Source organism: Trachemys scripta, chromosome 16 (assembly GCF_013100865.1).
Source record: "Trachemys scripta elegans isolate TJP31775 chromosome 16, CAS_Tse_1.0, whole genome shotgun sequence".
In the NCBI taxonomy this organism is placed as follows: domain Eukaryota; kingdom Metazoa; phylum Chordata; order Testudines; family Emydidae; genus Trachemys; species Trachemys scripta.
The window spans coordinates 11,070,187-11,092,621 of NC_048313.1; the positions used below are offsets into that span (position 1 = coordinate 11,070,187).

General features: G+C 62.7%; 1 protein-coding gene across 3 annotated transcripts in view; it reads left to right on the forward strand.

Annotated features, from left to right (window-relative positions):
* Positions 1 to 8,009, forward strand: part of LOC117888404 (carcinoembryonic antigen-related cell adhesion molecule 1-like) — a 9,908-nt gene extending 1,899 nt beyond the window's left edge. Inside the window, exons 3-8 of one of the 3 annotated variants that reach the window (XM_034791738.1) lie at positions 2,944 to 3,219; positions 3,337 to 3,588; positions 5,699 to 5,821; positions 5,963 to 6,054; positions 6,304 to 6,345; positions 6,738 to 8,009. In XM_034791738.1, the coding sequence (XP_034647629.1) occupies positions 2,944 to 3,219; positions 3,337 to 3,588; positions 5,699 to 5,821; positions 5,963 to 6,054; positions 6,304 to 6,345; positions 6,738 to 6,785 (833 nt within the window). In that variant the 3' untranslated portion in view covers positions 6,786 to 8,009. The other 2 variants (XM_034791740.1, XM_034791739.1) reach the window with 2 other exon arrangements.
* Positions 8,010 to 22,435: the final 14,426 nt, after the last annotated feature.

Below are 22,435 nucleotides of genomic sequence, written 5' to 3' on the forward strand. Positions count from 1 at the left end.
ACCAGTCCCTGAAGGTGAAACTGGACCCGTAGCCCCCAGACGGGGGGGGCCTGACCCTGGGGGGCTCAGTGGGGGGCACTGGGACCAGCTGGCATCCAGGAGCCGGAGGGCCGGAGCCAGAGCTGGGGGCTGGCACCTGCCCAGGGAGCTGGCGAACGCCCGGGTCCCACGTGAGGGTCCTGACCCAGCCGCCCAGCGAGGCCCAGCGGGGGCAGCTCATGGCGGGGGGGGAGGGAGGCTCTGCCTGTCAGCATCTCCCGGGCATTGCTGGGCTCAGCTCTGGCTCCGGGATGGGTCGTCCCTCGTGCCCAGTGAGTGGCTGGGACTGTCCCCTGACACACGGACCCTCACGGTGCTGGGTGTCACCCGGAGCGACGCCGGTGCCTACCAGGGCGAGGTTGGGAACCCCGTCAGCTCCGTACGCAGCGAGCCCAGCACCGTGACGCTGCCTGTGAGTAACTGCAGCCCCGTCCCCCGGCCGCGCTGCCCCTGGCCCTGCTGGCATCACCCAGCCACAGAGATGCGGCTGCCTCTGGGGTGGGACATGGCACCTGTTTATACTGAGTCCTACTGGTGCCATCCCTCCCCCTGATCTCCTCCCACTGTGTATAGATGGGCCAGACTCCGCCAGGATAGACCCCCCAGGACCCATCGGCCTGACCCTCGGGTCCCTTCTGACCCTGACGTGTGTCACCGACTCCGTCCCAGCCCCGAGCTATCGCTGGGTTCTCAATGGCACCGACACTAACGAGCAGCGGGAGCTCCAGGCAGCAGCGCTCCAAGCGCGTGCCTGGGGCGACGAGCCGCGGGGGGGGCCTGCCGGTCCCTGCGAGTGCGGCAGTCAGGGAGCTCTCGGCGGCTTGCCTGTGGGAGGTCCGCCAGTCCCGCAGCTTCAGCGGCAATTCGGCCGTGGATACACCGAAGCCGCGGGACCGGCAGACCTCCCGCAAGCAAGCTGCCGAACGCCGCCTGACTGCCCTGCTTGGGGCGGCAAAAAAGCTAGAGCCGCCCCTGCTAACGACCGGGAGCAGCTTGACCATTAATAGCACAACCTTGGATCAGGTGGGCACGTACAAGTGCCAGGCTCACAACCCCTCACGGCTAGCACGGAGATCGAGGTGCTGGGTGAGTAGCCGGGCACCACACCCCCCTCTGTCTGTCCAGCCTGTGCCCCACTCCGGACCTGTCCTGTCTACAGCCGGGCTCCCTGTCTGCCTGCGACGTCCACTGTTACTCTGTGCACCAACCCCGCGGGTCAGCACCGTTCCTGCGCCCTGGGCTCTGCCTGGCTCTGGAGCCGGGTCTGGGGTCTTCAGCTCAGTTCTGGATTCACCCCTCGGGCTCTGTTCCCCAGGGGACGCTCCCGTCTGTCTGGATCAGACACTGCTCTATCACCTGTCACTGCCTGCGCCGATCCCGCTCCCCGTGCTGGGCGCTCTCGGCTAGTTCACTGTCAGTCCAGCCACATCCCCCTGCGCTCTGGTCCTGTCCAGGGCCCAGCTCCACCCCGTGGGCTCTGTCCTGTGGGGGCTGCTCCCAGCCGTGCTGCAGCTGGGCCGGATGCTACCTGTCGCTTTCCAAGCGATGCCAGACTCGTCCGATCAGCGCGTCGAGTGCCCTGCTCTGTGCCCGTCTCCCTCCCGGCTCTGTCCTGTCTCTGCCCCCCGCCCCTCCGGGGCATCGGTCCCCTGTGGGACGCCCCACTGCAGCTCCGACAGCAGATTCCTGTCCACCTGGCGTCTCCGGCTGGTTCCCACCTGGGCCGGGTGTGTGGCCATGGCTGGTGGTGGTGGTGGGGGGGGGTTGGTCTGTACCCGCTATCAGCCTACGGGCTGGCTCCAGACCCCAGCCACACACCAGGTCTGTGTCCCCGCCTGAGATCTGGGCGCTGCTGGCCCGAGCGCTGCCTCCTGGGGGTGGGTAGCGGATGGGGCAGATTGGGGGGGGAGGGGGAGGCACCATCTCTCTGAGCCGCTGTTTCCTCCTTCGCTCTCTTGATTCTCTCCTGGGACTTACCGGCTCCTTCCTGGTGCACCTGCCCCCCACGGCCCCCGCGCTGCTCTGTGCCCCCCAGCAAGGGGTGCTGGAGAGTGAATTAGCCAGTGGGCAGGACAGGGAGCTTGGAGGGGGACAGGGTGATGGGGGGGGGCTGCCCTGAGGGAACAGATGGGAGGGGACGTTCCCAGCCCCTGGGGAAGGGGGTACAGACTGGAGGAGTTTCCTTGGCCCTGCCGCTGGAGTCCGGACGCCCCCTCCTCATTTGGACTCTCGTGGGTCGTGGGGAGAACCCAGGGGGCCTGGGGCTGTGAGGCCCTTGCTGAGCTATGGGGCTGGGTAGGAATGGGGGGCAGTGCTAGGCTGGGCAGCTGTCCCCCACCACGACATCACCCCGATCTCCCCGGGGACAGTGAGAGCTGCTCTGGCTGACAGCCCATGATGCACCAGCGAGGTCACCCCCACCCCTGGCCTGGGTCTGGGATGGGCAGCGCCGTCTGGGTTGGAGGGGATGGCAAGGAACTGGCACAGGGCCGTGCCCATGGGGTAATGCCAGCAGCACCAAGCGACCTGTGAGGTCATGACCCTCGAGTAGGGCCTAAATGTCACGGGATCGGCTTGAAAATCCTGCTATCAGGATGGAGCCTGGGAAATGGTGCAACGACAGCCGAGAGTCTTCTGAAAATTACGGGACTCCGGGAGCCAGAGCTTCAGGGAGGTACCAATAACTGTGAGACTCAACGCCGGCGAGAGGAACCCTCTGCCGGAGCCCAGAAGGCAACTGCCCGTCTCCATAGCTCTGAGGGGCAAAGGGTGAAGGACCCTTCCCACGACACCGCAGGGCAGCGAGAACAGGACACTTCCCCCAGTCCCGCAGGGTGGTGGCCCTGATCCCAGGTGAATGGAGGGGCTGGACTCACGGTGACACTCTCTCTGTTCCCTGCACAGAAAAGTTTGCCAAGCCCACGGTGACGCCCGGCCAAACCCAGGTGCCTGAGAATGGGACCCTCACCCTCACGTGCAACACTTCCCCCCACGCCGACACCGTGCTCTGGCTCCAGAACGGGTCGTACCTCACACCCAACACGCGGCTGGAGCTGTCCTCGGAGAACCGGACCCTCACGGTGCTGAATTTCACCTGGGGCGACACCGGGACCTACCAGTGCGAGGTCGGGAACCCCGTCAGCACCGAACGCAGCGAGCCCAGCACCGTGACACTGGCCTGTGAGTAACTGCAGCCCTGTCCCCGGTCGCGCTGCCCCTGGGGCGTGGTGCGGCACCTATTTATACCTTGTTCTGCTGGTCCCCTCCTTCCCAACGATCCTCTCCCATTCTGTGTAGATGGGCCAGAATCCGCCAGGATAGACCCTCCAGGGCCCGTCAACCTGACTCTTGGGTCCCGTCTGACCCTGACGTGCGTCGCCGTCTCTGTCCCAGCCCCGAGCTATTCCTGGTTTCTCAACGGCACCAAATTACCCCAGACCGGGAGCAGCTTCACCTTTGATCTGACAACATTAAATCTGGGCACGTACAAGTGCCAGGCTCACAACCCTGTCACTGGCCTCACGGCTAGCGCGGAGATCGAGGTGCTGGGTGAGTAGCCGGGCACCGCGCCCCACGCCCACCTCTGCCTGAGGCCCACAGAGCACCAGGGGCTCCGTCATTGTGTGTCCAGCGGGCGCCCCGGCCACTCCGGATCTGTCCTGTCTCCAGCCGGGCGCCCTGTCTGCCTGCGACGTCCCCTGTCACCTGTTACTCTGTGCAACAACCCCGCGGGTCAGTGCCCTTCCTGTGCTCTCTCTGGCTCTGGAGCCAGGTCTGGGGTCTTCAGCTCAGTTCTGGATTCACCCCTTGGGCTCTGTTCCCCAGGGGACACTCCCGTCTGTCTCCAGTCTGGATCAGACACTGCTCTATCACTGTCACTGCCTGCACCGATCCCGCTCCCCGTGCTGGGCGCTCTCGGCTAGTTCACTGTCTGTCCAGCCACATCCCCCTGCGCTCGGGTCCTGTCCAGGACCCAGCTCCACCCCGTGGGCTCTGTCCTGTGGGGCCAGCCATGCTGCAGCTGGGCCGGACGCTACCTGTCGCTTTCCAAGCGGTGCCCAACCCGTCCGATCAGCGCATCGAGTGCCCTGCTCTCTGCCCGTCTCCCTCCCGGCTCCGTCCTGTCTCTGCCCCCCGCCCCTCCGGGGCATCTGTCCCCTGTGGGACGCCCCACTGCAGCTCCGACAGCAGATTCCTGTCCACCTGGCGCCTCCGGCTGGTTCCCACCTGGGCCGGGCATGTGGCCATGGCCCTGGCTCGGGCGTGTCGGTCTGTACCCGCTATCAGCCTACGGGCTGGCTCCAGGTCCCCAGCCGCGCACCGGGTCTGTGTCCCCGCCTGAGATCTGGGCGCTGCTGGCCCCGGTCTCCCTCCTGGGGGTGGGTAGTGGATGGGGCAGATTCGGGGGGGGGGAGGGGGAGGCACCATCTCTCTGAGCCACTGTTTTCTTCTTTGCTCTGTTGATTCTCTCCTGGGACTTACCGGCTCCTTCCTGGTGCGCCTGCCCCCCACAGCCCCCACGCTGCTCTGTGCCCCCCAGCAAGGGGTGCTGGAGAGTGAATTAGCCAGTGGGCAGGACAGGGAGCTCGGAGGGGGACAGGGTGATGGGGGGGCTGCCCTGAGGGAACAGACGGGAGGGGACGTTCCCAGCCACCCGGGGAAGGGGGTACAGACTGGAGGAGTTTCCTTGGCCCTGCCGCTGGAGTCCGGATGCCCCCACCCCATTTGGACTCTCGTGGGTCGTGGGGAGAACCCAGGGGGCCTGGGGCTGTGAGGCCCTTGCTGAGCTATGGGGCTAGGTGGGAATAGGGGGCAGTGCTAGGCTGGGGGGCTGCCCCCCTCACCCCCACTGGGTCTCCCTGATCCGAGAGTAACACTGACTGACTGCCCATGATGCACCAGCGGGGTCATCCCCACCCCCGGCCTGGGTCTGGAGTGGGCAGCGCCGTCCGGGTTGGAGGGGACGGCAAGGAACCAGCACAGGGCTGTGCCCACGGGGCGTCCGGTGGCACCAAGCGACCTGTGGGGTCGCGACTGAGTCCGGCCTGAACTGTCATGGGATCGGCTTGAAAACCCTTCAGTCGGGCTGGAGCCTGGGAGCCGGAGCGTCACTCTCCCTTTGAACCACAGCCGAGAGTCTCTCAAAAATCACAGGACTCCAGGAGCCAGAGCCTCAGGGAGGCACCAATAACTGTGAGACTCGACGCCGGGGAGACGGACCCTCTCCCGGATCCCAGAAGGCGACTGCCTGTCTCCACAGCTCTGAGGGGCAAAGGGTGAAGGACCCTTCCCATGACACCGCAGGACCTTTCCCACAATCTCACATGGTGGCAACACCAGCACCCTTGCCCCAGTCCTGCAGGACAGCAGCCCCAATCCCACATGGAGGAGCAGGGACACATGATAACGCGCTCTCTGTTCCCTGCACAGAAATGCTGCCCAAGCCCATGGTGACGCCAAACAAAACCCTCGTGCCTGAGAACGGGACCTTCACCCTCACGTGTAACGGCTCCCCCAGCGCCAACACCGTGCTCTGGTCCGGGACGGGGCGTGCCTAGAGCCCAATGCCCCAGTGCGGCACTAGGGGGTGCTGGGCTGCAGGGAGCGGGGTGGGGGGATTGTGGCTGAACCGTCTGATCCAAACCCCCCTCCCCCCCAGGCTCTCCTCCAGACGCCCCTCGTCCAGGTGCCCATTCAAGTCTCTCTACTGGGGCCGTCGCTGGGATCGTCATCGGGTCACTGGCGGGGGCGGCGCTGGTCGGAGTTGGGGTCTATTTCCTCTGTGAGTAACAGCCCCCCCCCCGCAGAGAGCCAGGACTCCTGGGTTCTATCCTGGCACCGGGAGGGGAGTGGGGTCTAGTGGTTAGAGCCGGGGGGCTGGGACCAGGACCCCAATTCCAGCATCTCTGCTGATTCCTCTCAGACTCTCGCTGCCGGAACAAGACCCCTAGGGAGAACGAGGCACCCGTCCTGGTGTACGAAAACCTGCCCCCGACAGCCTGGGCGGGGCCAGTGGTGAGTGACAAGGGCTGAGCCCCACCCCCTGCTAGTCCAGTCCCACCCCCTCCTCTGTGGGTGCCCCTCAGTCCTGACCTGCAGCCCCCAGCCAGTTTACCCTGTCCTCTTTGGGTGTGGGTGGGGGGGGGGTTACACAAACCCAGGGTCCCATTGACTGTCCCAGGGTCATCCGTCCCCCGCCCCGAGCTTGGCTAGGGGGTCTCTGGGGTCTGCTGCTAACGACTCTCTTGCCTCTGCCTCCCCCAGGCCCAGCCCGGGAGCCCCCCTGACCTCAGCCCCACGTACCAGGTGAGCGCCTGCCCCTTGCGCTGTATCCTCCCCCTGAGGAGGGTTCGGACCCAGTGGTGGGAGGGGGGAGCTGCCCCCCCAAGCCCTATGGCTGAGAACGGGGCTGGTTATCACATCCCAGAGCCGGGGGGGGGCAGAGTGAGCCAGAGGGGGACCAGCCGGGAGCCCCAGGGCTGAGGGGGGGGGCTGGGGGGGTCCAGCACCGGGGGGGGGGAAGTAGGATGGTCCCCCTGTGTTTGGAGGGGCTTTTAGGGCTTGGTGGGGGGATGGGCCCCTGAGGTTGGAGGGGCTGTTGGGGCCCGTGGGGGAAGCTGGGGGCCTGGGTCCTGCAGGGCAGGGTCCCCAGCTCTCCCCTGGGGCGTCTCTGGCTGAATCATCCCCGTTTCCCCCAGACGCTGCAGCCCCGACAGCCGGACGTGTACGAGGAGCTGAAGAAGTGACACCCCCTCCTGCTCCCAGTGCATGGCACAGGGCACTGAGGGGTTCATGGGGCCCCGGCTCTGATGTCTCCAGACCGGCCCCCAAAGGGGCTCGGGAGGTCCCTGCCAAGAGCCGGCAGCACTGGGCGCGGTGACTGTGGTGAGCCGTGTGCCGGGGGCATGGCCGGAGCTGTGTCTGACCTGGGTCCCAGGGGCTGGTTCCAGCCGGGCAGCGGGAGGCGCCAGGCCCGTCCCTGGCAGACAGGAGGCACCGGGCCATTCTCTCTGTGCCCGGCTCCGGGGGCGCTGGGTGGTGCCGAGCTCGCCAGGCAGCTGGTTCCACCCGGAGCCAGGCCCCAGCAGCATCTGCACCAGCCCCGGGGAAGCAGCTGGCAGGGAAAAGCGCCCAGTGCCAGGTGTTTCTGAGGCCAGACGCTGGCTTGGGGGGAGGTATCGCGGGGGCGCACCCAGGGTCCTGCCCCGAGGGGAGCAGCTGCCAGCGGGTTTGTCTCCTGCAGGGAGCGTTGGAGCCCAACCGGCTGGGAGCCGGGGGGAGCCGGACGCTGGCGGGAGCTGAACCCCGCAGGAGCTGCCAGGGGCGGGTTCGGGACGTCGGGGCGCTGGGAAGTGCGTTCCCAGTTTATTCTCCATCTCACCCATTGTCCCGTTAACTCCAGCGGCTCCTTCTCCCAGCTCTGGGCAATAAACTCAGCCTGGTTTTCTCTGTAACTCCTGGCCGGGCCGGGGCCGAGCGACGCTGATTGGAGGTCACTGCTCAGCTGGGGGGTCGTGGACCTTTGGGGCAGTGGAGCTGGGAATTTGGCCAATGGGCAGTGCCTGGTGCTGAGGGTGGGGGACGATCGCTGACCTGCCGAGGGCTGGGCGGGGGGGTTGCCCATGGCGGGGGCGGGGGGGGGGCAGGGATTTGACTCCTGGCAGGGCCAGACAAGGCTGCTTGTGCCGGGGCAGGAGTGCGATGCTCTGTACCTCGGGGGAACACCCTGCACCCCCACGTTCATCCTTATAAAATGATTGTGTGGTGTCCAGTGCAAAGTTTACCATGTTGGGTGTGTTTGGAAGGCTCCTGATGCCCTGAGCAGTGTTGTTACAGGAATGTTACAGGTTGTAATTTCATGTCTATAGTGATGAGGCTGAAAATGTGTCCTCATGGCTTAAACCAAGCCCAGGCAAAACTCTCCAGGAGCAGAGGGGCAGTTCACACCTCATCAGGGCGTGCTCTTCCACCTCCATCTAAATCCACAGACACCCCCACCAAGCGACTGAAGCGCTGATCAAGGGGGAGAGCCTGGCTGAAGAGCGACCAGCCTGTGGTGAGAAGCATCTAAGTTTGTAAGGACATTGAAAGTGTTAAGAGCAGCTTAGAATGCGTTTTGCTTTTATTTCATTTGACCAAATCTGACTTGTTATGCTTTGACTTTGGTTGGAAGCGTGTCAGAGACCCCCCTTGGGATCACAAGCCTGGTACATATCAATTTCTTTGTTAAATTGATGAACTCATATAAGCTTGCAGCATCCAGCGGGCATAACTGGACACTGCAAGACGGAGGTTCCCAGGGTTGTGTCTGGGGCCGGAGATATTGGTTAGTGTCATTCGGTTGCACAACCCAAGCAGCGGTTGGCCAAAAGTGCTCACTCACGTAGCTGGGAGCAGCTTACACCCCAGAGGCTGTGCGTGAACAACCCAGGAGTGGGGGCTCTCACAGCAGAGCAGGGTCAGGCTGGCTCCCAGAGTCGAGGGCTGGAGTCACCCAGCAGATCACCGGCCCAGATAACAGCAGGGGAACATCACAAGGGGGTTGCGAGGGGCCTCACAGCCTGGCACCCCGGGAAGCGTCTCACGGCCCATCACGGGGGAGGAGGGAATGTGGGGAGCAGAGCGAGACCAAAGGCCCCACACGTGGCCTCAGGTCCAGACTGCGCGTCTGCCTGACCCATGGCTGGGGGCACCCAGCTCAGTCCCCCCATCATGTCTGGGACTCAGGGGCCCTGCCCACGGCCATCCCCGTGTCCCAGGTGTACCCCGGCCTGGTGCTTGGTCTCCGTCTGCTGCCTGGGTCCCCAGTGCCCCCGGCCGGGGCTGAATTCAGCCGGGCCGGAGACAAACTGCCCTGGGCTCCTCCCTGCAGCTCCTCTGGGCCTGGCTGCAGCTTATGGGGCAGGAGAGCCCCACTGGAGTTAACCCCTTAGTGACCAGCCAGCTGCCTCCCCGAGAGTGACCCCTGCACTTCTCCACCCCCCTGCCCCAGGAGCTCCCATCCATCCCGCCTGAGCCCCTTCTCGGGGGCGATGCCGTGTGGGGCCGACCGGGGACGGCATCGCTCGAACAGATGGAGACGTTTGCGAGGTCTGTGCCGTGGCCCCGCCCAGCATCGGAGCCCTGGCCCATGGAGCCAGGACTGGCCAACCGGCAGCCCGCCAAGGCCTGGCCTATGGGGAACCCCCCTGGAGCGGGGGGGGGGGGTTCAGTGGGTCCTGCAGGGGTCTGAACTGGGCTCGGGTTTCCAACTTTATTTGCAGAAAAGCGAATGCCCCGTCCGCCCCCCACCCAAGCCACCCCCCTCCCTCCATCGCTCGCTCTCCCCCACCCTCGCTCACTTGCTCATCTTCACGGGTTGAGGCAGGGAGTTCGGGTGCTGTGGGGGGGGGTGAGGGCTCTGGCTGGGGGTGCAGGCTCTGGGGTGGGCCAGGGATGAGGGGCTTGGGGTGCAGGAGAGGGCTCCAGGTTGGAGTTGGGATGCGGTGGAGGTGTGGGATCTGGGGTGTGGCCAGAAATTAGGGGTTCAGGGTGTGGGAGGGTGCACCGGGTTGGGGCACAGAGTTGGGGTGCAGGAGGGGTTTCAGGGTGCAGGCTCCGGGCAGTACTTATCTCAAGCGTCTCCCAGGAAGCTGCCAGCGTCTCCCTCCGGCTCCTAGGCGGAGGTGCAGCCAGGGGCCCTGCGCGCTGCCCCCACCTACAGGCGCCGCCTCCTCAGCTCCCATTCGCCGTGGTTCCTGGCCAACAGGAGCTGCTGAGCGGGCGCTGGGGGAGGGCAGCGCAAGGAGCCCCCGTGGCAACCCGAAAACCGGACGCCTGCAACTCTGAGTTGGGCCCGGCCCCGGGCAACATTTATTCCATGACCTGTCAGTAAATACAAACCCGCTGCTGGTCCATGGGGCAAGTGGCCTGAGGGGGTGAATAACGAGGGCAGGGCAGCCCCACAGCGACCGGGTCAGCAGCTCAGCTGGGCCCCCTGTGTCCCATTGTGTTATAACCCGGCCCCGGGCACAGGCCGTCCCTGCAGGCTGGGGGCTCCGGGCAGGGCCCCCCTGGGCACAGGATGTCCCTGCAGGCTGGGGGCTCGAGGCAGGGTACGGGGGTCGGCGCGAAGCAGCCAGACCGCGGGAGCCCCCGGCGCGATCCGGCCCCAGCAGGGCCAAGGGGACCCGGGTGCGTCTGGCCGAAGCCCGGCCGGGCTGGGCACTTGTTGCTGCCCCCTGCTGGCGAAGTGCAGCCCAGCCCCCCGCAGGGCTCAGCCGGACAGGGGCTGCCCCGGGAGGGAGCTCTCTGCCCGCCTCCTGGTGAGCCGGGGGGCGGCCCCACTGGGCCAGGCCTGATTTGCATCCCTGGGCTGGGACCCTCTGGGCTTTGCCCTTCGCTGTAGCAGGACCGAGGGGTGCTGGAGCCATATGGATAGTGGGGGGCTGAGAGCCATTGACCTGAACTGCAAACCCTGCGTATGATGGAAACCACGTCCGGCCAGGGGGGCGGCAGCCCCCTAGTTCCAGCACCCAGAACCCGTCTCGATCCAGTGTGTGTGTGGGTGGTCTTTTCTGTGAGCCTGGACCCACAGGCAGGGCAGCCCCACAGGGCCCCTCCTGGATGCGACTGTCCCTCCTAACCGCACCCGCCCACTTCCCCTTCGGCTGCTAGGGAACAGTGTGTGTGTGTGTGGCCTGGGGGGGGGTGACTTCCCAGGGGTGTCTGTCACTGGGTCTCATGCTCCTTCACAGGCCCCCCACCCGCTCCTGTTCCTGCCGGTTACCCTTGGCCCCTCCCACCGGGTATTGCTGCCTGTTCTCCGCACCGCCCGCAGCTGGGAATTGGGGGTGGGGCAGAGCTGGGAGGTTGACCCATTGGCTGGATGTTCCCAAGTCGCCAGAAACCAAAGTGTTACCAGCACAGCCCTGTTGTCAGTAGGGACCAGAGTTAACATCAGAGACAGGGATGGGGCAGCTGTTGGCTCTCCCAGAGCGATCGGCTCAGGCTCTCTGCAGACTCAGGCAGCGCTGGTCATATCTGGGTCACATTTTCAGTGTTTTTTGTGAGGCCTCCCAGCATGCACTGGGCTCCCAGCATGCATCAGGCTCTCGTTGGCCTGACTCTGGGTCTCTATTCGCGCTCCCACAGCTCCTGTCACAGCCAGGTGGACACGCCCCAGGCTGGCGTTGGGCCCCGGTACTTGCCGAGTCGGAGCTCCCAGGACACACGCTCGTGGCGCAGAAAGGGGAAAACAGGCTCTGGCCGGTACCGAGCGGCCGGGCTGCCCCCACACCGCGCACGGCAGAGTAATTGCAGTCCTGGCGGTACCTGGGAACGGGGCCGTGACACGACGCAGGCGCCCAGACTCACCCGGGTTCTGCTTTGGACCAATAACCGACTGGTCGGCGCAGGGACGAGCCGCGGGGCTCACACACCTGGCGTTCAGTAAAACGTGTGCCACGGAGCCCGTGGGGAATTCCCCGCTGCCCTCGGAGCGCTGGGGACCCCCCACACACTGCGTGCGCTGGGTCAGGAGCCGGCGACGGGGCACTGGGGACCCCCCCATGCTGCGTGCGCCGGGTCCGGGGAAATACGGCCGGATGGTAACCCTAATTAAGGACCGTGGTGCACGAAGGGGGCAGGGGCACCTGACATTGCTAGGGATACAAAACTGGTGGCAGCGGCACTGCGGGGGGGCCGGGACCCTTACCCGGGAGGAGCTGGAGGACCCGGCTGACCGGAGCGACAGCCATGGGCTGAACGCTGACCGTGCAGGGCCCACAGGCACGTGGTTAGCGGCTAAGAACAAGATTTTCTCTCCAGCTGGGGGCTCAGCAGGGCCGGGACAGAGGACGCGAGAGCCCTGGGCATGCAGGGCGGCTGCAGGATAACGGAGAGTCCCCCTGGGATGCGGCTGGGAGCCCGGCAGGCCTAGGATGGCTCAGGTCTGTCCTGCAGCGCGGCCGGATTAGTCCCACTGGCCACGCCCCGGTGAGCCCTCGGCTGGGAGCCGGGCAGCTGCTCTGTCCCCGTGCGGAGAAAGGGGAAGGCAACCGGGAGCCGGGGCAGAGGCACTGCCAGGCTGGGCGGGGGCTGGAAGGTCTGTCCTAGGAGAGGGGCCTGGGGGCTTGGGGTGTTTGATGGCGGGCTGTGGGGGGGCTGAGCGCTCGCAGTAACTGCACTGGGGGTGTAACTCCCCGGGGGGGGGCATGAGATAGTTCATCCCAAGGACCCTGGGAGCACAGACCAGGCCAGACACTAGACCGTTTCTACCCATCGGAGGGGAGAGGTGCTGGGGGAGGGGCGATAACTAGTGTTACCAGAGAGCTGGACAAACTGACGGGGGGAGGGGAGGGCTTGTGATGGGGCTGGGCTGGGACAAGGGCAGGGGCCGGACTCAGCAGCTCCGGGGTCACGGCTGGTTTACGTCTCACGTTGCTAATGCTCATGCTTCAGGGTCTCAGCCAGTTGCCGGCAGGGGTCAGGAAGGGATCTCTCCCCCGCTCCCCCATATATTCTCAGTGTTTTTTCTGCGAAGCATGGGGGGTGGCCTGGCTTGGGGCTGGGCACCGGACGGGGGGGCCTGGGCTCTGCGTGGCTCCGAGTGTCTGTCTCGCTCTCTCTCTCTCTCGCAGGTGCTGGGCTGGCTGGCTCTTGCTCACACGCCCAGTGTCCAGCCGGTCGCCACGTCTGGGCTCAAGAAGGTTTTTCCCCCTGGTCAGACTGGCAGGGCCCTGGGGGATTCCCCTCCCTCTGCAGTATGGGGTGGGTCACTGGCCGGGGGGCTCTGGGTCTCTCTCACTCCATCCCCCGCCCTGCCGCACCTGGTCCCTCCGGGCCCCGCCCGCGGCACAGAACGGGCTGGGCCCTGGGGGCCGTGACACTTTGCTCTGACTTCAGGCACTGGGTGGACCTGGTGGGTGCTGGGGGGGCTGGTGGCTGGTGGGACGCAGGAGCTCAGACTGACAGGCTGGTCCATCCAGCCTGGCTCACTGACAGCAGAGCCCCCGGCTCGCCCCCCCCTCTCCTGCGGTCCCAGACCCCACGGCTGCGCTGGGCCCCCCAACGGGGGCACACAGCCAGGGCTGGGCTGGGTTCCTGTGACAGACCCACGGCAACCGCTCTGGGGTCAGCCAGGGGCCCTCTGGGGAGAGACCTCGGGGACCACCCCCACCACCACTGTGGGATCCCAGCGTCTCTCCTCCAGCCGTTTCCTTGGCCCTGGCTCAACCCAAAGGCTAAGGGGGGCCCCTCCCCCCCAGGCTGGATGCCAGCCTGTCCCAGAGCCCCCCCCGGGACTAGTGACCCCCCAGGGCGGGGGGCGGTTAGTGGACTGAGCAAAGTGGCTGTAAAAGAGCAGGTGGGTCTGACACCCCCAGCAGAGACCCCCCCCACGATACAGGGATCTTCCCAGCATGCACCAGGGCACTGGGGGGGCCTCATCTCCGCAGCTGGTCGTACACGTCCCGCTGTCCGGGCTGCAGCGTCTGGGGAAATGGGGAGGGGTCAGAGATGTTACGGGGGGAGCTGGGGACACTTCCCCCCATGGAGCGCACGCCCCCCCAGGGATCCAACAGCCCCGGGGAGCCTCTCCCCACATTCCCCCCCCGGTACCCTGTAGCCTCCCCCCAACACGGGGCCCCCTCCGTCCCACAGGGCTGTATTGGGGGCAGATCCCCACTCCCCACATCGAGTTCGGACCCACCCCAGGCTGGCACCTACCTCATATGTGGGGCTGGTGTCTGGGGGGCTCCTGGGCGGGGCCTGGGAAAGAGAATGAGACAGGTGGGTCACTGGACATGAGAGATGCCCCCAGCCCAGCCCAAGGGGGAGGGGAGCTGATGAGCCCCAGGAAACTGGGACACTCCTGACCCCCACAGAGAGAGGGGAGAAGGGAGAGGGCTGCAGGTCGGGAGTGAGGGGCACCGGCAGAGCTGGGGGGAGCCCAGGGCTGGGCTAGCAGGGGCTGCGGTTTGGGAGTGAGGGGCCCCATGTGACAAAGTAGGAATTTTTCATAATATTTTGGATGACTATTATGCATGCCTCAGTTTCCCCTAGGTGGTGCCTGGTTAATGAGGTGGGGGAAGGATTCTTCTCTCCTTGCGGAGATCAGCCTGCCCCACGCCGGGCTGCCTGGGCTGCCTGGGCCCCATGGACAGCCCCAGAAGACAACCGCCCCTCCCATTGCCTGAGCCCCCCTTAGGGAGGCCCACGGGGGACACTGGGGGGGGGGCAGGACCAGGAGGGGCCGGGGGGTCGTTATGTGGGGGCTGCTGGAAGCAGGAGGCAGCTGGCCTGGGACTGCAGAGGGCTCAGGGGGGCTCCGGGCTCCGGCCTGACCCAGGGGGCCCAGGCTGTAACTGTCCGTTCTCGATGCTGGGTCTGGACACCCAATAACCCGCCTGTGTTCACCCGCTGGCTGAGTCACTGCAGAGTCGGGGGGGCTCCCATTGGGGGTTCGAGTCTCCCTGAGGTGTCCTACCATAGGGGCGGGAAGTGGGGATGCCGCAGGTGCTGCAACACCACCAGGTTTTGTGGCCAGCATCCCAGCCACCAGCCCCACACCTGGGGCTCCGCACCCCCCCCCAACTGTGGCCCCAGCCTCCGCCACCTCACACCTCTCTGTGTGTTCCCCCCCCCCCCGAGCCATGGCTCCTGACCCCAGCTCCAGGGGGCGGTGAGGGGCACGGACGGGGTAACGGGGGTACAGCTCAGCACCCCCACTCCAAAAACTGTTCCAGCACCACTGTGTCCCTACCCAGGGGGGCTCCTGGCGTGACCCAGGGGGCTGCAGGCGCCGAGGGTCGGCCCCGGGGGCGGAGAAACCGAGGGGCTGAACCCAGGGAGAGTGGGATCCCAAGGACCAGCAGGCTGACGGGGTCCCCAGGGACCGTCCCAGAGCCGGGTGAGGGCACCGGCCTGCAGAGCTGTGACACCCCGGCTGAGGTCTGGGAAGGGGGGACCCCAGGGCTGGGACAGCAGGAGACCTGAGCACCTGTCACTCACCGTGGCTGCGGGGGCAGGTTCTCGTACTCTGGGGGGGGTCATCTCGCTCCGCCTGGGGGTCTTGCTCTGGCGGCCTGAACCCGGGGGGGGGGGAATCATTAGAGGTGCTGGAATTGGGGTGCTGGCTCCCAGCCCCCCCCCGCTCTAACTCACCAGACCCCCCTCCCATCTCAGAGCTGGGGACAGAACCCAGGAATCCTGGCTCTCCGGGGCGGGGGGACACATTTACTCACATAGGAAATAGACCCAGACTCCAGCTAGCGCCGCACCCGCTAGTGGCTCGATGACAATCCCAGCAATGGCTCCAGCAGAGAGACCTGGACGAGGGGCATCTGGAGGAGAGACTGGGGCTGGGGGGAGTGGATCAGATGGTTCAGCCACAATCCCCCCACCCTGCGCCCTGCAGCCCAGACCCCCTAGCGCTGCACTAGGGCCCGCAGAGGGTGAGCACCCCTCTCACGGAGTGTGGAGGGGACACAAAGCCCTGCACACACACCCCCTGGCTTCCTGCAATTCACCATGACTCTCAGCCAGCCAGTAAAGCAGAAGGTTTATTTCGACGACAGGAACACAGTCCAAGACAGGTCTTGCAGGCACGGACAACAGGACCCCCTCAGTTAGTTCCATCTTGGGGTCCCAGGGCACCCCAGCCCCCTTGGAGGTCAGAGTCCCGTCTGCCTCCCAGCCATGTCCCCAGCCAGCTCCTGAAACTCCCCCTTCAGCGACCCCTCCCACAGCCTTTGTTCAGTTTCCCGGGCAAAGGTGTCACCTGGCCTCTAACCCCTTCCTGGGTTCTCATGTTACATGCTCAGGTATTCTCCCTCGGTCAGTCCCCCATCCCCCAATGCAGACTATCCTAGCCACACTCCCCTGTCAGCATTCAAAGACCACATTAAGAACAGTCCCAGTTCGTCACATCTCTCCCCGCTTCAAGACCAAACTTTAACCAGTGACCCGGGGAAGTTCGAACCTACCCCCGTTCCTGTGGATGCCCCAGCATCCCTCCCATTCCTTGGTGAGAATTACACCAGGCCCCTCCAGTTTCATGCCCCCCCTTAGGTCGGGGGTGCTCAGTGGCACTTGTAGTTCGCATGTGGGAAGGTTTATGCGGCCTGTGCCCTTTTCCCACCCCAATACCCCTGGGGTGCCAACTGGGCTGGGGTCTGCTCCCAGCGTTCCAGTCTGGATGTCGGTGATTCAGGCTCCCTTGGTTCAGAACCCCCTTTTTACCCTGGCCGCCCTCCGGAAAGGCTCCTCTATGCTGGGCAAGGGTCCTAAAGCCATTTTCCCCTTGTCCCAGGCCTTCCTCCCCCTCTGACAGGGGTCACAGGATCCGCAGTACTGTCGGACAGTAACAAAGACCCCAGGCCAGTAAAAGCTCCGTAGCAGCCTCTGCTGGGTACGCCAGGTTCCCTGGTGCCCTGAGAGGGGAATGTCATGGGCCCGGCACAGCAGCTGGCGGCGATACTTCTGGGGTACCACCAGCTGCCTCCTGATCCCCCCTGACTCCATTTTCCCTGGGGGAGCCCATTCTCGGTACAGGAACCCCTTCTCCCACAGGAACCTTTTCCGGCCACCTCGTCCCATGGTCTGTACCGCATTGAGGTCGGCCAGGTCCCTTATCTTCCGCAAGGAGGGATCTTTCTGCACCTCGGCCTGGAACTCAGAAGCTGGGACAGGGATGGCCACCTGCCCTCTCTCGCCGGCTGGATCTGAAGCCGCAGCCTCCCTGAGCCGTGTCCCTGGGCGTTCCCTCCCCACCAGGTTAGGGTCCTGCGCCTCAGGCAAGGCACCCCCCCCAAGGCCAGGGCGCAGGGCCCCTCGCCGGCTCAGAATACGGGTCATGACCAGGGCACCCTGGGGGTTGCTTGGCCAGTTCTCCAGGTCCCCCCCCATCAACACCTCAGTGGGCAAATACGGGTGTACCCCCACATCCTTGGAGCCCTCCTTGGCCCCCCACTTCAGCTGTACCCTTGCCACAGGCACTTTGACTGGTGTCCCGCCCACCCCCATCAGGGTCAGGTAGGTGTCGGGCACCACCCGATCTGGGGCCATCACCTCAGACCTGGCCAGCGTCACCTCTGCGCCCATATCCCAGTATCCATTGACCTTCCTCCCATCCCCCTCCAGGGGAACAAGGTACTCTCTCCAGAGGGACAGCCCCGCGCCCACCGTATAAACCAAAAACCCTGAGTCTGGAGCATCCAGCCCCCCAGAGGAGCTGGCCTGGAGCTCTCCTCCGTCCTTAGCAGGTGGTACTCTGCCAGCCCCCCTTCCCTGGGAATGCTGCCTCTCGCCCGGCTGGGTCTCTACCCAGTCAACACTCTGTGGGTTCGGTCTGCTCAGTCTGTCCCTGAGCCTGGGGCACTGGGCCCGTATGTGGCCTTTCTGGCCACAGTGATAGCAGCCCATGTCCCGTGGGTCCCCTCGAGCGGGTCGGATGGACCTGACGCTGGATGTTCCCCTTTGGTGGGGGTTCTCCGTATTTCCCCGCTGGGAGGTCCCATGGTGACTCTCGCTCTGCGTTTTGGTGGGACTGTTCCTTTGGGACTCCTCCCTGTTATCCCCTGCCCGACTGTTCACAAACTTGTCGGCCAACTGGCCTGCGTGCTGCGGGTTCTCTGGCTTTTGGTCCATCAACCATCGCCTCAGGTCAGATGGGCACTGCTCATACACGTGCTCCAGTACGAATAGGTCAAGCAGGTCCTCTTTAGTTTGGGCCCCAGCTGTCCACTTGCGGGCATACCCCTGCGCCCGGTTGGCTAGTTGTAGGTATGTGACCTCACGGGTTTTACGCTGACTCCGGAACCTTTTCCAGTACATCTCAGGGGTCAGCCCAAACTCGCGGAGCAGGGCCTTTTTGAACAGTTCATAGTTCCCTGTCTCCGCCCCTTTCAGTCGGCTGTACACCCCCCTGGCTGTGGGGTCCAGTGAGGGGATGAGAAACTGGAGCCTGTCTGCAGGGTCAACCTGGAGCAGCTCGCAGGTATTCTCAAAGGCCGTCAGGAAGATATCTATGTCCTCCCCCTCCTTACGCTGGGCCAGGAAGCACTTAGCAAAGCTCTTTGCAGTCTTGGGTCCCCCCTCGCTCACCGCAGCCGGGGCCCCACTGCTCCTCAGCCTGGCCAGTTCCAGCTCATGCTGACGTTGGTTCTCCTTCTCTTCCCGCTCCTGCTTCAGTTCTTGCTGCCTTAACTCGAGCTCTTTCAGTCTCAGCTCCCTGTCACATTCCAGCCGCATCCGCTCCCGGGATGGGGAGCTCCGCCGGGACGATCCCCTGCTGGCTGCCGGGGTCAGGGTGTCCTCGGTATTCGCTGGGTTTCCCCCAACCCCTCCCCTAGGTACAGGTAGGCAGGGTCTCGGGATGTCCTCGGCAGCAGTCTGACCCCTCCCAGCCAGGTCAGGCCCCGGGGTCCGCGCTGCATCCGCCGGGCAGCTTCCCTCAGGGACAGGGCTCGGTTCATACAAGCGATCCCTCTCCTCCAGCTGGGCAATGAGCTGTTCTTTGGTGGACCTCCCAATGCGTAGCCCCCTCTGCCTGCACAGCTCCACCAGGTCGCTCTTGCAGCGTTTAGCATCCATCCTCCTGCTGGCCACTCGCCGGCCTGTGCTCTCCGCTTTCCACCGTTCCAGGGGGACCCCTAGTGTGCCAGCCCTTCTTCAGGTCACCACCTCTCTGCCAGGGTCGAGCTGCAGACTCCACCGCCCCGGGACCGCTCGCTGCGATCCCCCCGGGGGACCCTGTTACTCCAACAGTCCTTCTCGCTGGTCACACACTCCTAGGGGTTAATCACTCCCTGAACTGTCCCTCCTCTGTTTTTCTGCTCCCCAGTCACTTACTGCAAGAAGCGCCATTCACAGGGTATCGTACATCCCACCGCTACCACCAGTTGTCACGGAGTGTGGGGGGACTCAGGGCACTGCCCCCCCGGCTTCCTACGATTCATCATCACTCCCAGCCAGCCAGTAAAGCAGAAGGTTTATTTAGATGACAGGAACACAGTCCAAGACAGGTCTTGCAGGCACAGACAACAGGACCCCCTCAGTTAGGTCCATCTTGGGGTCCCACGGCGCCCCAGCCCCTTGGGAGGTCAGAGCCCCGTCTCCCTCCCAGCCATGTCCCCAGCCAGCTCCTGAAACTCTCCCTTCAGCGACCCCTCCCACAGCCTTTGTTCAGTTTCCCAGGCAAAGGTGTCACCTGGCCTCTAACCCCTTCCTGGGTTCTCCTGATACATGCCCAGGTATTCTCTGTCGGCCAGTCTCCCATCCCCCAATGCAGACTATCCTAGCCACGCTGCCCTGTCAGCATTCAAAGACCACATTAAGAACAGTCCCAGTTTTTCACAGTGTGTGTGTGTTATTTGTGTGTAGGCACAGCGGTATCTCTGCAGCTGTGTGTATCAGTGTGTGTGATTGAATCTCTTGTCTGCTCTTCTTTAGTGAGCCCACTTGACATGTCTTATTGTCCTTGGGTCTGTCTCTCAGCCCCTCTCCAAGGGTTGCAGCTGTCTGGAGGTGCTGCCTTCCCCGCCTTCCTCATGCACACCTCATTCATTCAACAGGGCAATTGATTAAAAGTGTGTGTGGGGGGGGAGATCTTATAGATTCATATATTCTAGGACTGGAAGGGACCTCGAGAGGTCATCGAGTCCAGTCCCCTGACCGCATGGCAGGACCAAATACTGTCTAGACCATCCCTGACAGACATTTATCTAACCTACTCATAAATATCTCCAGAGATGGAGATTCCACAAACTCCCTAGGCAATTTATTCCAGTGTTTAACCACCCTGACAGTTAGGAACTTTTTCCTAATGTCCAACCTAGACCTCCCTTGCTGCAGTTTAAGCCCATTGCTTCTGGTTCTATCCTTAGAGGCTAAGGTGAACAAGTTTTCTCCCTCCTCCTTATGACACCCTTTTAAATACCTGAAAACTGCTATCATGTCCCCTTTCAGTCTTCCCTTTTCCAAACTAAACAAACCCAATTCTTTCAGCCTTCCTTCATAGGTCATGTTCTCAAGACCTTTAATCATTCTTGTTACTCTCCTCTGGACCCTCTCCAATTTCTTTCTTGAAATGCGGCGCCCAGAACTGGACACAATACTCCAGCTGAGGCCTAACCAGAGCAGAGTAGAGCGGAAGAATGACTTCTCGTGTCTTGCTCACAACACACCTGTTAATACATCCCAGAATCACGTTTGCTTTTTTTGCAACAGCATCACACTGTTGACTCATATTTAGCTTGTGGTCCACTATAACCCCTAGATCCCTTTCTGCCGTACTCCTACCTAGACAGTCTCTTCCCATTCTGTATGTGTGAAACTGATTGTTCCTTCCTAAGTGGAGCACTTTGCATTTGTCTTTGTTAAACTTCATCCTGTTTAACTCAGACCATTTCTCCAATTTGTCCAATCTTGTTCTACTCCGAGCAAAAAGACATTTTTCTTTTATCTTATTCTATCCTTAGGGGCTAGAACATTATACCAAGGGCAATGCAAAGTTTCTACATCAGGATTTGATACAAAGTTTCCATATACCAAGGCTCATCAGAACAAGGTTTCTATATGAGGCTTTGATACAAAGTCTCACGAAAACAGAGGTCCCACGTGGGTGGAACCACTACAAGGTTACATGAAGAGGCACAATATAAAGTCATATGAAAATGATCAGAGATTTATCTACACAGGGGTGCAGATCAGGCCTGGCCCAGCAGGGCCGCCCCCTGGCTCACCAGGAGGGGGGCCGAGACCTCCCTCCAGGGGCAGCCCCTGTCCGGCTGAGCCCTGCGGGGGGCTGGGCCGCGCTTCGCCAGCAGGGGGCAGCAGCGAATGCCCAGCCCGGCCGGGCTCCGGGCCAGATGCACCCGGGTCCCCTTGGCCCTGCTGGGGCCGGATCGTGCCGGGGGCTCCCTCGCTCTGGCTGCTTCGGGGGTGGAGCCTTTGCTCCCGCTCTACTTCCCCTGCACCCCTGGCCTGCACCGTCTCACGCTTCCCGGGGAGCCGGACTGGCAGGCCCCTCATGACCCCCTGCCCCACTGTGAGGAGCCTCATCTGGCCCTGCTGGGGGTCAGACCCTTGACCCCCCTCCGCAGGCAGCACAACCCCCCGCTCAGCCCTCGACAGGTCAGCGATCGCCCCCCCCAATCACCCAGTATCCCCCTGGGGCGCCCAGCCCCTGGTGCTGCCACTGGCCGAGTTCCCAGCTCCCCCTCAAGCCCCCGAACCCCCAGCTGAGCAGTGACCCCTCCCCCAGCCAGCGCCCCGCTCAGCCCCAGCACGGCCAGGCCTTACAGAGAAAACCAGGCTGAGTGTATGGACCAGAGCCCAGAGCTGGGAGAAGGAGCCACTGGAGGCTCCTGTTACACTGGTCTACAATTTTTGAGACGTCGTCTGCTTCAGAGATAAAACGTGCTATTGATTATGTATTTTGACGTGCTGAATTCAAATAAGACAATTAAAACAACTGATGGGCTACTGTTTAAGATATTTAAGTTTTTACATGTTATGTCTATGTATATTGTACAGATAGTAGAGTTTTAATCATAATTTGTAAACCTAGGTCTTTTAATGTGTTTATGGTTGCTTTACATGATAATATTTCACCTGTCCTGTTTATGTAACACTTTAAAAATCAGCAAAAGGGTTATATAAATAAAATTTATTATGAAACAAAAGGCAAAAAACTATTCTGTACATAGTTTAGTCCTATTCAGTGTCTACTCGGCGCTTCTTGGCTGGTCTCTTGTATTCATTAAATGGAGCATCTCTTGTCCCTGTCCAGCAATAGTCTGCAAGCATTGATGGGCTCCATTTGCCCTGATAGCGTTTCTCCATTGTTGCAATGTCCTGGTGAAATCGCTTGTGTTTTGTCAATGGCCTTGACAAAGTTCTTCATCAGACCTAGCTTGATGTGTAAGGGTGGTAACAAAATCTTCCTTGATTCAACAAGTGGTGGATGCTGAACACTTTTCCTCCCAGGCTCCAATGACTGTCGGAGTGGCCAATCTTTCTTGATGTAGTGGGAATCTTTGCATGACTATCCCATTTGCAGAGAAAACAGCAGTACTTTGTGTATCCAGTCTGCAGACCAAGCAAGAGAGCAACAACCTTCAAATTGCCACAAAACTGCCACTGATGTTGGTCATAGTTTATGCACCTCAAAAGTTGTTTCATGTTGGCATAGGTTTCCTTCATATGGACTGCATGACCAACTGGAATTGATGGCAAAACATTTCCATTATGCAGTAAAACAGCTTTAAGACTCGTCTTCAATGAATCAATGAACAGTCTCCACTCATCTGGATCGTGAACGATGTTGAGGCTGCCATCACACCATCGATGTTGTTGCAGGCTACAAGATCACTTTCCATGAAGAAGAATGGGACAAGATCCTTTTGACGGTCAC